The sequence below is a fragment of the Hylobates moloch genome, unplaced genomic scaffold, assembly GCF_009828535.3.
Source record: "Hylobates moloch isolate HMO894 unplaced genomic scaffold, HMol_V3 SCAFFOLD_6, whole genome shotgun sequence".
NCBI classification, from domain to species: Eukaryota; Metazoa; Chordata; class Mammalia; order Primates; family Hylobatidae; genus Hylobates; species Hylobates moloch.
Window position 1 is genome coordinate 70,353,017 of NW_026652281.1, and position 13,426 is coordinate 70,366,442.

General features: G+C 37.4%; 2 protein-coding genes and 1 pseudogene across 2 annotated transcripts in view; 2 read left to right on the top strand and 1 right to left on the bottom strand.

The window, feature by feature from the left end:
- TBCA (tubulin folding cofactor A) overlaps positions 1 to 13,426 on the top strand; it is a 74,476-nt gene that overhangs the window by 42,124 nt on the left and 18,926 nt on the right. The gene's annotated exons all lie outside the window — the stretch shown is intronic.
- Positions 9,393 to 10,897, bottom strand: LOC116470279 (prohibitin-2-like; the record flags this gene model as incomplete). The annotated part of the gene is made up of 1 exon (XM_032755741.2): positions 9,393 to 10,897. A coding segment is annotated over one exon (924 nt), but the record flags the coding sequence as incomplete, so codon positions are not given.
- Positions 13,166 to 13,288, top strand: LOC116472137 (U2 spliceosomal RNA; annotated as a pseudogene).

Genomic DNA, 13,426 nt, shown 5'->3' on the forward strand with positions numbered 1-13,426 from the left:
AGAGTCAGCTTGCTGTAATTACAGCTCCTGTATCTTTGTTTAATCCCAAATGTTACAGTTATTACTTGGGGTTTTTAGATTGACCAGAAAAAGAAGTGTTTGTCACAGATGTATGTATATGTATAATCATGATAGTCTATCCACAGTCAGGATCCTGAAAGATTCTACCAAGTAATTCATCAGAAATAGTTCAGGAAGACTGTAGAACAACAGCTTGCAAAAAGTTGTGATGCTCTTCAAATGCCATAAAAGACATAATTTATATATTTTTTTCTGTTTTTGTGAGATAAAGTTAGAGATTTTTCATGTTATTACATGCTAAAACAACACTGTTCTCCTGTTTAAGCCTCCAGTTGTGAAAATGCAACATTTTAAAACAATGTTTACTGGCAAATTCAGGAAGTCAGGCTGTAAAATGACTATTTTACTCTGAGTAAACAGGTAAAGAATGAAAGGGTGAAATATTTGATACAGAATAGACTTTTTTTTAAACTACAGGCTATAAATAAGGTGACTTAGACAAGAAAGATTTGGAGGGCTTCAGAGTCTTTCCTAGCTGTTAAAATTGTGTCAAGTACAGCTCTATGCCAAGTACCATTACCAAATTTTATTTAAAAGTAATTAAGCTCTTAAGGACTTATAACGTAGTTTTTTAAACTCCAAATTTTGATGTGGTAAAGTACAAATTAAATACACATTGAAAATGGACTCTTTAACATATACCAAATCACTGTATACATATACCATCAGATAGGATTATTGTGTGAAAATTATTTGCAACTCTTGCGTTTTTCTCAATGAAAATTATTAATAATGATTATTTTGTCATTCTTTTGTACAAAAGGACTTAAGACTTCAATATCAGTAATATGAAAATAAAAATCTTCATACATGCTGCTTCTTGAACCATTTTGGCTTAATGAACAAAATCTTAGTTCAATACACTGAGTAAACACATTACATATCAAAGTGCCTCTGTATAATGCTAATAATCCAAAAGCCATGAGTTCTCCGAAACCAACTAAGAAATCCCAGATTTTGCTCCCAAATTTTCTGATCAGTAATTTCAAGAATAACCTGAATTGATGGGTCACCAAGAATAATTGCTTTAGGAAATATCATTAAATTTGGCTTATTTTATAGTTTGATAAAATTCAGATATCCTGACTAATGCTAACTTTTATTATCTGTGAGAAGCTAAAGTCATTTCCATTCATTATTTTCTTCACCCATTTAAAATAGTATGATAATCAATATTAGTTTGAAATAACCAAATAGCCCATCATCTGTCTGTTTTAGACAAACAACTATTTATTTCACAGAATAGAACAGAATAGAGTGATGATGTTGGATATTCCTCTCCTAATACTCTAGTTTGCCAGTGTCCTCTTTCAGATGCTACCTTTAAATCCCTTTTGGATCTAAGTTATATATAACAATTTTAGAAGGAAATTATGAATAATAAAAGTACAGATGCAGTTCATCCAAGGAGAACCACTTATGTACCATGTTTTAGGTTCTCCGCTTCCTTTAACGCATCTAAGATAAACTTCACTTTTTAATTATTTTATTTTTTTGAGACGGAGTCTCACTCTCTGACCCAGGCTGGAGTGCAGTGGTGTGATCTCAGCTCACTGCAACCTCGGCCTCTGGGGTTCAAGTGATTCTCCTACCTCAGCCTCCCAAGTAGCTGGGATTACAGGGGGCCACCACCACGCCTGGCTAATTTTTATATTTTTAGTAGAGACAAGATTTCACTATGTTGGCCAGGCTGGTCTTGAACTCCTGACCTCAGATGATCCACCCACCTTAGCCTCCCAAAGTGCTGGGATTACAGGCGAGAGCCACCGCGCCTGACCGACTTGGCTTTTTTAAAAGTGTAGTAACTGCATCATACTCTTGACTCAAATTGAGCTTGCAGACAACTTAGCTATTTTCCCCATGATGTTCACAAGGCAGTCCTACTTCATCTAGTAATTGTATAGTCTCACTTAAAACAAAACAAAACCCCTCACATGCAGAACTTTACCCCATCCATCCGTGTTTCCTTCTGTCTTTCTCAGATTTAGTCAAACCAGTTGCAATGAGAGGTTTCTAGTGAACGATATCGCAAGGGTTGTGAGATGAGAGCGTGATTACTATGTTGACAGCTCAAGTTGGGAAGGGTATCATTTTAGAGATGATGATGAGCTCAGTTTTCAGCCTGCTTCAGTTGCTAGTGGGGATGTCTAAATAGAGATGTTATAAAGGCAGTTAGAGATATGGGTCTGGACAGAGGATAAAAAGTCAAATGTACAGAGAGATTTGTGATTTTAGGTGGTAATTAAAAGTGTCAGAGTTTTGTATGGAGATGAAACAGCTGTGGGAGGTGCTATTGCTTTCTCGTATAAACTCAAGCAGAAGCTATTCACAGTGTCTTTAGCCCTTTCAGTAGTATGCACTTTTTAATCTCACTGACATCTCAGGACCTTTGAGGGACCTTTTAAGGGACAGTTTAGAGGATTCGTGAAATAATGAGTTTTATATTTGTGTTTTTTGAATTTTCATTCTAAGATTTATTCATTTATTAATCCTTGAGATTCATAGTATTGAAAAAAGTGATATTGATTTTATGTTTGACATGCATCATTTTAGCTGTTTATAAAATGTCTAACTTATTTTTTAAAATTAATTAAAGCACATATTCTACTTCACCAATTAATAAAACTTGAACTGTCTTCAGTTTAATGGATTAATTAATGGTTACTGGGAAACTGTAAGGTAACAAATACCACGAAATTAGACATTCATTTTCTTTCATTTAGGATATAAGAAATTGAGAACATGCTGCTTCTAGTGGTGGGAACTGAGTGGCTGGGGGCAAGGTGTGTAGGTGGTGGGTTGCCTTTTCACAGTATATTCTTTTGTACTATTCAAATATTGAACCATGGAATGATTTTACCTTGGGAACAGATCAAATAAATTTAAATTTTGAAAACTGCTTCATTTACTTTAAACATGCGATTGTATTTTATGTAGAAAATATTGACACTTGAAGTTAGAAGTCATGATTTCACATCCTGTTTTCATCATTTTCTGGACAGCTGGCCTTTCACTTCTTTGAATTGCAGGTTCTCCTTTGAAAATGAGGCTAACGATAGATGCCCTGCTTACCACGCAGGGTAATTATGAGTTATTTCATTCAGCAAATATATCTGTGAGGCATATATTCTGCTAGGTGTGATATGAGACATATTTCCACTCCTTGGGGAATTTATTTTTAAGTGTCGAAGTAGACAATTTCAACCTATTGTGATGATGCAGATAAATATGCTATGAAGATACATAGACATAGGATCCACAGTGTCAGCTTGGGAGAGTGGAAGGATTGATGTTAGAGTGGTCCTCCTGGAAGACAGGACATTTATTTGAGTTAAGTTTTGAAGAATGAGTTGGTTGGGAGAGGATGAGGAGAGGAGACATTCCATTCAGAACAAGCAGCATCTCCAGCCCCATCTCATTTTATGTGTTTCTGGGTAGCACACTTTTGTTTTATTTTAAGTTTTATTAGGAGAGGATACTGTAGCAGGTTCTTCCTTAGTTTTGCTTACTGTTGAAATCTTGACTATAATTATCAAAAAGTTTGGAAACAGTGAAAAATCTCACTTGGGACTTTATAATGACCACAAAGATTAGTGGAAAATGACTAAAACTCACTGAATTTTAACCACGTACATTGTACTGTATAGACCATTAGCACTAAATCATCAGCTTCTGATGTCAGCCTTAGTTCTTCCATACTAAGGAACTAGTGAGAATTCTTAATTAATGCAAGTTGACTTGCATTTTTCCAATTGAGTAGACTTTTTTCTTCCTGCATCCAAGTAGTAAGTGGATACACTTCCTGGTGCCATATTGTTTCCTTTGAAGCACAGTGAAACTTCTTACCCCATAATTGTCTATAGATTTAGTATCTAGCTACTTAATTCCCACTCTCCATTAAGTTTCAGTTTATAGGCCTTGATATTTTACTATTTAACACCTAATATCCTGTAAGTTACAGAAATACTTTGAAAATGTGATATAGATAGATGGTAATATTATTTATTCTGGGTATTATCCTTTAGTAGGCACCATGATTATTAAAAACAAAGTGGTCTTGGTTTGTTTTTTGTTTTTTTGAGACAGAATTTCACTCTTGTTGCCCAGGCTGGAGTGCAGTGGTGCGATCTCAGCTCACCACAACCTCTGCCTCCTGGGTTCAAGGGATTCTCCTGCCTCAGCCTCCTGAGTAGCTGGGATTACAGGCCTGCGCCACCTCGTCTGGCTAATTTTGTATTTTTTAGTAGAGACAGAGTTTCTCCATGTTGTTCAGGTTAGTCTGGAACTCCCGACCTCAGGTGATCTGCCAGCCTCGGCCTCCCAAAGTGCTAGGATTACAGGCGTGAGCCACTGCCCCCGGCCTTTTTGTTTTTCTTTTGAGAGAGAGTTTCGCTGTTGTTTGCCAGGCTGGAGTGTAATGGCACGATATCAGCTCACTGCAACCTCCGCCTCTTGGTTTCAAGCGATTCTCCTGCCTCAGCCTCCCGAGTAGCTGGGATTACTGGCATGCACCACTATGCCTGGCTAATTTTTTTATATTTTTGGTAGAGACGAGGTTTTACCATGTTGGTCAGGGTAGTCTCGAACTCCTGACTTCAGGTGATCCGCCCACCTTGGCCTCCCAAAGTGCTGGGATTACAGGCGTGAGACACTGCACTCGACCAAAAGCAAAAACAAGTTTACACTATTTTAATTTTAAGTGTGAAATATAGACTTTTACACAAAATTTATATGGAACATTTTCTAATATAGTGGAAAACATAAAACTGGGGATTGTATAGGTAATTTAATCTTACTTTCTTCATGTTTATTTGTAGATAGGGAAAAAATAAGAGATACTTCAATTTCTAAATGATTTGTTTAGAATGAATTAGTCTAAAGTAGGAAAGCATTATTTCTGTACTTACAGAACAATCTTCTGCTTAGTGACTATCATTTTAGATGTTTTAGCTTCAAGTAACAGAAAACAAAGCTGTATGTGGCTTAACTATAAGGATATTTATTACCTGCAATAAGCAAACTAGAAGCAAGATGCTTTTATGGTTGGTTGGTTTACTAATTCAGTACCATCATCAAAGACTGCAGTTCTCTGACTAGATTGACCTGTCTTTTTAGGCAGAATTTCCTCATGATCCCAAGGTGTGTGACACAAGTGGCAGGTGTCACACACAGGTGACAATGTCCAGGTGAGAAACTGGATTATATCCCGTTTATGAGCAATGACAACCTTCTCAGAACCCCCAGCAGATGTCTCTTATGTAGCTTTGGCCAGAATTGGGTCATTTGCACATGCCTAAACTATCACTTGGAAAAGGGGGTAAAATCATTGTGATTGGTTTCTTCCTTTGAAGGGCATGACTTCTTGGCTGATCATAAGCAAAACTGGATTCTGTTGGCAAGTAAGAAGTGGAGGAATGGTTGCTGGGTAGGCAACTAACGATGCCTGCTGTAATTGAACACATTTAGACTTTTATGTTCAAATGTTTGAGAATTACTTAAATTAGTAGCTAAGGATATGGAGTTTAACAGTTCTTTGGCACTTAACAAATGTGAGAACTTGGACAAGGTACTGAAGCTCCATTAATTTTGATTTAGTAGTTACTAAAATGGGAATAATACTAGTACCTGTTTGGTTTGTTTTGAGGACTTAAATGATATATGTGGCATTTAGCATACTTTGGCACACTGCTTGGTTCATAGTAAGTGGTCAGTATGTGTTAGCTGCTTTTATCATCTTATTTAATTTTTATTTATCTCAAGTGATTCAAGCTTTTGCCTAAATTCATTACATATTACATTTCACGATATGCCAATATCATAACTGTCTGTTCTTAAATTATAACTGTTGAACTTCACCAAATGGCAAAAAAGTTTTAGGAGAGCAGATTTGTTGATGCCCGTTGGAAATGCTAAAACCTCAGATGTCATTCATCCATCCTAACTTCTTTCATGAGTGTTGTTATCAATCTTTAGCTTAATTTCATTAGTAGTATCATTTTTTGATCAGCTTCCTGAAATACAGTAACTTAGATTTTATTCATTTCTGAAATATTGATGTCTTCATTAACTTCTATTTTTATTGACTCTTTTAAAAACATTGTGGAGAGGCAGAATTAAAAAGAGATTGTAAAATAGAGATAATACTACTTAAATAGGGTCATAAGTATTAAATGCAATACAGTACCTAAAGGTCTGTTCATATAAGGCCCTCAATTTAAGTTTCTTCTTTTCCATAATCCCTCACACAACACAAATCTTAAATATACTGTTCGTTTCTTCAGAGACAGGAGAGTTTGTTATCAGCTATATTAGTAGAGGAGAACTGTGTATAACAGGGAAAAGGAAATTATACTAGAGGCTTCAAACGGGGATTTAAGACAAGGAATTAATGACACAGGTGTTGGTATAATTTTTATAAAATGTCAAACTTTAGTTAGTTGATCAGGAGTCATCTTACCCACTTTTTACAGCATTTTTTTTCTTAAACTAAATGTTATTAACTGCTTATTATGTTCTAGGCACCGTGGGAACTAGCCTGCCCAAAGAAGACTTTTTATAAATCCAGGTTAAATGGATTCTCTTTTTCACCAATTGCTTCATATTACAACCATAACCATTTGTTGCATGTGTGCTTTTGTGGGTGTGCGTGTGTGTGTGTCAGGGGCATGAGGTTCCTGGAGTTTCTAATTGTTTTCATTTTTATAATTGAGACAAAAAACATGACTTCTTTATTATATCATTAATATCTTCTACCTTATTACTCATTGTCTCTGTTCCTTAGAATCTATTCCATCCTTCTTAAAGATGTTTCCAGAAGAGCTCACACTAAGATCCTCATTTAGACTGATTGTTTTCCAGGCCTATAGCACAGTGTTAACCTTGGGATATATTTTTCCTTTGTTAGGGATTATGTTGACAACGACTTCCTGGTTTCATGGTTTCTTTTCTTGATTTTCATCTTCAATTTGCTGGAGTATGTTAAGTAAATTTCTCAGGTGACATAGTAGATCAACTTTTTACATTTTTATGTAACTAAAAATAGATCCCTTGGCCTATAACTTCTTTAATCAGTTATTTACATAGCTTATTGCCTCTTTGAAATCTTAACTCATGTGTCCTGTTCTCAAAGAGACAATCCTATTTTAAATTGCAAACCCCCTGTATTACCAGTCCTCCTGCACGGCTTTTTCTCCATAGCACTTTTCACAATCTAACGTGTTACATATTTTGCTTATTTAATTTTCTTTATTTCTCCACTAAAAAGTGCCATAGGGCAGGGATTTTTGTAGCTCATTGCTGTATCCTTGATACATAAAATCATACCTGGCACATAGTAGCCCTTTAATAAATAATTGTTGGCCGGGTGCGGTGGCTCACACCTGTAATCCCAGCACTTTGGGAGGCCGAGGCGGGCAGATCACAAGGTCAGGAGATCGAGACCATCCTGGCTAACACGGTGAAACCCCGTCTCTTCTAAAAATAAAAAAATTAGCTGGGCGTGGTGGCGGGCGCCTGTAGTCCCAGCTACCCGGGAGGCTGAGGCAGGAGAATGGCGTGAACCCGGGAGGTGGAGCTTGCAGTGGGCTGAGATGGCGCCACTACACTCCAGCCTGGGCGACAGAGACAGACTCCGTCTCAAAATAATAATAATAATAATAATTGTTAAGTCAGTTAATGAATTTTCTTCTCCACCTTTTATTATAGTTATAAATCCAGGTTATAAATCATTTTCTGTCAAAACTTTGAAGGGATTGCACCATCTTCTTCTGATATCTACTGTTATTAATGAGAAGTGTAAGTCAATCTGATTCTTCCTTTTGCAGATGACCTGTTCTCTTTGTGAAAGCTTTAATTTTTATGGAGCTCTGGAAATTCTTTTTTTGTTTGTTTTTTTGAGATGGAGTCTCACTCTGTTGCCCAGGCTGGAATGCAGTGGGACAATCTTGGCTCGCTGCAGCCTCTGCCTCCCGGGTTGAAGCGATTCTCCTGGCTCAGCCTCCCAAGTAGCTGGGATTACAGGCACCTGCCACCACACCCGACTAATTTTTGTATTTTTAATAGAGATGGGTTTCACCATGTTAGGCAGGCTGATCTCGAACTCCTGACCTTGAGTGAGCCCCCCACCTTGACTTCCCAGAAGCGCTGGGATTACAGGCATTGAGCCACTGGAAATTCTTAATGTACATAGATGGGTTTTGTTTTTTTTTTCTAATGGATTCTGCATGCTTCTAAAAGGCACTTATGAAGCCCTTTCAGTTAAGATTGCTTTTCTTTTCCAGCTTTGGGAAATTTTATTCTTTAAAAAAAAAAAAAAATCTTTACTTGCTTTGTTTCTGTTCTGTCTATAACTCCTGTGGGTTATATAATGAACCTATCAGATTTATCTTATTTTCCTGTGGTGTTTCATTTCTCTCATTTTAATTTTACTTTGCTGTGGTGTAAACTTTAATATGCTTATTAATGTTTAAATAGTTAAATCTGGCATATTTTCTTTGACTAAAAAATCATAGTAGGCTAAAATAGGAGTAGATTGATTTAATATTTGTACTTTGTCATTCACTAATAACTAGTGACAAAGTTTGACTTATCACATCATTAGAAAAAGTAATTCTTAAGAAATGATCACTGGTTGACTGGAAAAGGAGTTAATTTCACATTATGCACTATGTATTTAAAATATTTTTTTAGGAAGAAAATATTTCATGTTTATAAAATTTGTAGGTAGGGATGCTCATCACAGTATTATTTATAATATGGGAATGGCTTAAATATCCAATAGGATAATACTTCAATATGATGTCATCTCAGTACTATGAAATACTTCACAATCACTAACAGTTGTATTTTCAAAGAACATTTAATGACATTGGAAGTGATTATTATCCAACTTATTATTATTTATTAGTATTATATATTTTTTGAGACAATCTTGCTCTGTTATTCAGGCTGGAATGCAGTGGCACAATTACAGCTTACTGCATCCTTGACTCCCTAGGCTCCAGGGATCCTGCCACCTCAGACTCCTGAGTAGCTGGAACTGCAGAGGCATGCCACCATGCCTGGCTAATTTTTAAAAATTTTTTGTAGAGACAAAATCTCGCCATGTTGCCCAGGTTGGTCTCAGACTCCTGGCCTCAAGTGGTCCTCCTGCCTCAGCCTCCCAAAGTGTTGGGATTACAGATGTGAGCCACTGTACCTGGCCCAAATTATGTTTTTATATATCTAAATACAAATTTTCACACACATATGTTGAGAGAAAAAGACTACTGGACAATACGCAAAATGTTAATACAGGTCCATAATCCCTTTGAAAACCCTTGGTCCCATATGTGTTTGTGAATTCCAGATCTTTCAAATTTTATAAAAGTAATACATATTTCCATAATAGCATCTAGAGAAGTGGTCTACAATCATACATATTAATATTTCTGCAGTGAAACATAACTATTCACAGTAAATGGTACACATAAATTCTATAAATCATTTTACCTCATTTGAGATTACACTTTGCTGCTAAATGAGTTTGTTTCAAACAAGAAACAATGTTCTTTTTTTTTTTTTTCGGGTTAAGTAATAAAAATTTATTGAGAATTCCTGGGTTGGTGGTTATCTCCTCCCAGCCTTGAGGGAGGGAACAACACTATAGGAAATCACTGAGAAATCACGCACTGTCCCAACAGCCCCAGTTAACACAGGGAGGAGGAAAGTAATTCCCCAGAAAAGGAGCTAGTCTTCAGTCTTCCTTAATCCAAGAGGGGTTCAGGGAACTGGTGTGGGTGACCATCGCATGATACTGGGGCGGGGTAGGGCTGTGCTGGACCCCTGGCTGGCTCCTCAAAAACTGGAGAAGCAGATCTGCTTCCTCTGGGGGTGGAGTTCTTGGTGACTAGGCTCATTTCTTACCCTTGATGAGGCTGTCACTTCCTCTAGTGAAACTTTCATCCTGTAGGTTCAGCACAAGGTTGTCAGCCGTGAGAGAGATACGATTCTGTGATGTGGCGATCGTCTTGGAGATATTCTGGGCTGCTCGAATCTTGCGAAGTTTGATGTAGCCAGGGTTCTTGCTCAGTGCTTCTCCAAGCATCTTGGCAGCCTCGGCCTCACCCTCGGCCTGCACAATCTTCTGCCGCTGTTCCTGCTTCGCTTTTTCTACCAAGAATTGGGCCTGCTGGGCCACTTGTTTGGCTTCTACAGCAGCTGTGTACTCTCGGCTAAAGCTCAGCTCTGTGATGGCAACATCATCCAGGATGAGGCTGAAGTCCTTGGCCCTCTCTGTCAGCTCCCGGCGGATCAACAGGGATACCTGGGCCCGCTGGGTGATCAGCTGTGAGGCACTGAACTTGGCCACCATACTCTTGAGCACCTCGTTGACAATGGACGGCAACACTCGTTCCTCGTAGTCCAGCCGTAGGCGCTGGTACGTGCTAGGAAGCTCCTGAGCATTGGGTCGAGACAACACTCGCAGGGAGATATTCACCATCTGTAGGTCTTTGGAGCCTGTAGGGGAGGAGATTTTTCGAGGTCGGGACCGAATGTCATAGATAATGGGGTACTGGAACCAAGGGATCCTGAAGTGAAGGCCCTCGGCCAGGATAGTGTCCTGCTGCACTCCACCGATCCGACTGAAGAAGATGGCTCTGTGCCTGTTCCCGCCTTCCACAGTGAACACGTATTCGCGCACACCGTAGGCCACGGCGCCGGCCCCCAGCAACAGCTTCAGGGCCGTGCCCATGCCCCGGGGCCTGGCGGGCAGCCATCCCGCCAAGTCCTTCAAGTTCTGGGCCGTGTCTGATCTTGAGGCTGGTGGCACCGGAGGTCAGAAGGGGGTGCCGGCCCGCCTCTGCCCCGCTCTGGGTTAGGTACTGCACCCTTCACACGAGGGTTCGGGCCGGTAAGGCTGGCGAAAGCAACAATGTTCTTTTTTTAAAACCTCTTTGGGTTTCAAAATTATGTGTATTTTGAATCTGTAGTGATTATGAGTGATTTTTAAAATTTTGGTTTTTTATAATTTTTTATAAATATGTACATATGTACATTACAGAAAAATATCAATACAAATTTTAAAATACATACTTGTCTTCAATTTTCTTATTAAATCTTAGCCTTTCCTACAAATGAGAGAAGAGCCAAATTCACCAGAAGATACTAATTCCTTGATTCAACAAATATTTATCCAGTAAATACTAGAGAGAAAGCTAATACTATTTTAATAAGCATAAAGATGCTCAGCCTTATTAGAGAAATATTTCAAACCATAATAGAAATACTATTTCACACTCTTCTGATTGTCAGAAATTTAATAATTCTGACAATCCCAGTTCACCAGGATGCCAAGAAGTAGGAAATTTCATACACTACAGGTTGAATGTCAACTGATGAAACTACTTTGGAAAGCAATTTGATGATATTTAGTGAAGCCGAAGTTGTATATATACTCTATAAAACCTCTTTAGCATCATCTGACTTGTCATCAGTACATTGATTTGTACTGTTTAAGAGTGGAACCTTTATTATTTCTCATACCACATCTTACCCTAGCCTTTATTCACTATAATTTTACGTGCTTGCAGTATTGGGTTCTCACTGAGTGATTTTTTTTTTCTTTTTCAGGGCAACACACGGTATTCAATAACTTGTTTCCTTGGCCTTTTCACAAAATACGACTTTTTAAGCAAAAATGTAACTTGTATTTATTTTGATATTCCAATAACCATGCAAATACGCAGCACCTTTACTTATCCCATGTGATAGGTAGTTAACTAACTCTTTAGTGTTGCTGGAGCCATTGCTGCTGTTTTCCGTAGACAAGCACAATGAAGTAGGATGACTTGGATTACCAATCAGAATTATCTGTGGGCTTAGGCATGGAATCCTCCTCTTCTATTGTATACTTCTTCAAAAGTTACCATGTTGTTCTTATTGCTCAATTCTTGTGAATCACTTTTTTTCTGCTTCAGAATTGCTTTATAAATATATATTTCTATCTTTAAATTGAAAATGTTAAAAGACAATAGTGAGATTTCTAGACTCAATTTTTTATTCATTCAGCCAACATTGAGTGCCTACTATGTAGGAAGATCAATTAAATAATATGAATACAGCCTAATCCTCTCTTCAAGGAACTTAAGACCTAGCAAGTAAATGGCTTCGGTGTAGTGTGTTAATGCTAATATAATTAAGTAGGTGATGGATAGAATTAAGTGGAAGTCTTTCAAGTCAGGGGCAGCAACCCTTTTTTGTAAAGGACCAGATATTATATTTTAGGTTTTGCAGGCCATATGGTTCTTCTATCACAACTACTCTTCTCTGCTCTTATTGCATGAAAACAGCCATACATGATACATAAATGAATGAGTATAGCTGTGTTCCAATAAAACTTTATTTATGGATATTAAATTTGAATTCTGTATTTTCATATGACAAATCTTTTTAAAAATTTTTAGCCATTCAAAAATGTAAAAACTGTTCATAGCTCTGAGACTATACAAAAACACATGACCGACCAGATTTGGCTCCCTGGCCATAGTTTGCCTACCCCTGTTTAAGTCTTTGAATTATAAGATGATATGGAATGGGCCTCTCTTTAATAGCCTATCCAATTCCAGCTACTTTCATTACTAGGGGAATTTAATCACATACCAGGTTTAGAAGTATTGAAAGTCTCATTGCTAATCCAGTAGTTTCTGAATATCCTTGATATTCTGAATAATGAACATGATTATATAATGATAGTGATAATAAAACAACAATAATAATACTGTTGCGTTAATAATATGCACACGGGTCCCAAACTCAAAGGCGTGCAAAGGCCAAGTGTAATGCCTGGCTGTTAAGGAAACAGGGAGTTATATGAATTGGGGCAAAGGAATAGCACGTGACCCATCTATAGGAGACAACAGCCACCACTTAGCTCCAGCCAGTAGTGGGAATGCAGCCCTCATGTTTCCTGATGAAAACATCCACGAGAAGCCAGAAATTCAGATGTATATGTCACATCTCCCAGCTTTTTAATGTGACAACATATTTTTTTAAACAAATATTCTTTGTTTTTAACATTGTGAGTCAAATAAAATCATCTTTAGGGATCGCTTCTCGGCCTTTTGGCTAAGATCAAGTGTAAAATCATCTTTAGGTTTCATTTAAGCAGGCTGGCAATTTGCCATCTCTGTCCTAACAAGTTTCTTTTACTATTTAAAGGGAACTTTTTTAGAGAAATATCTTTTGTGTTATGCATTAATGATTTTATTTTAAAATTTTATACCTCAAAGTATATTTTATTTTAATATTGAAAATTATTGTTAAAACAATTTTAAATTGTAAATCAAATGCAGATTTCTGTGTCTGA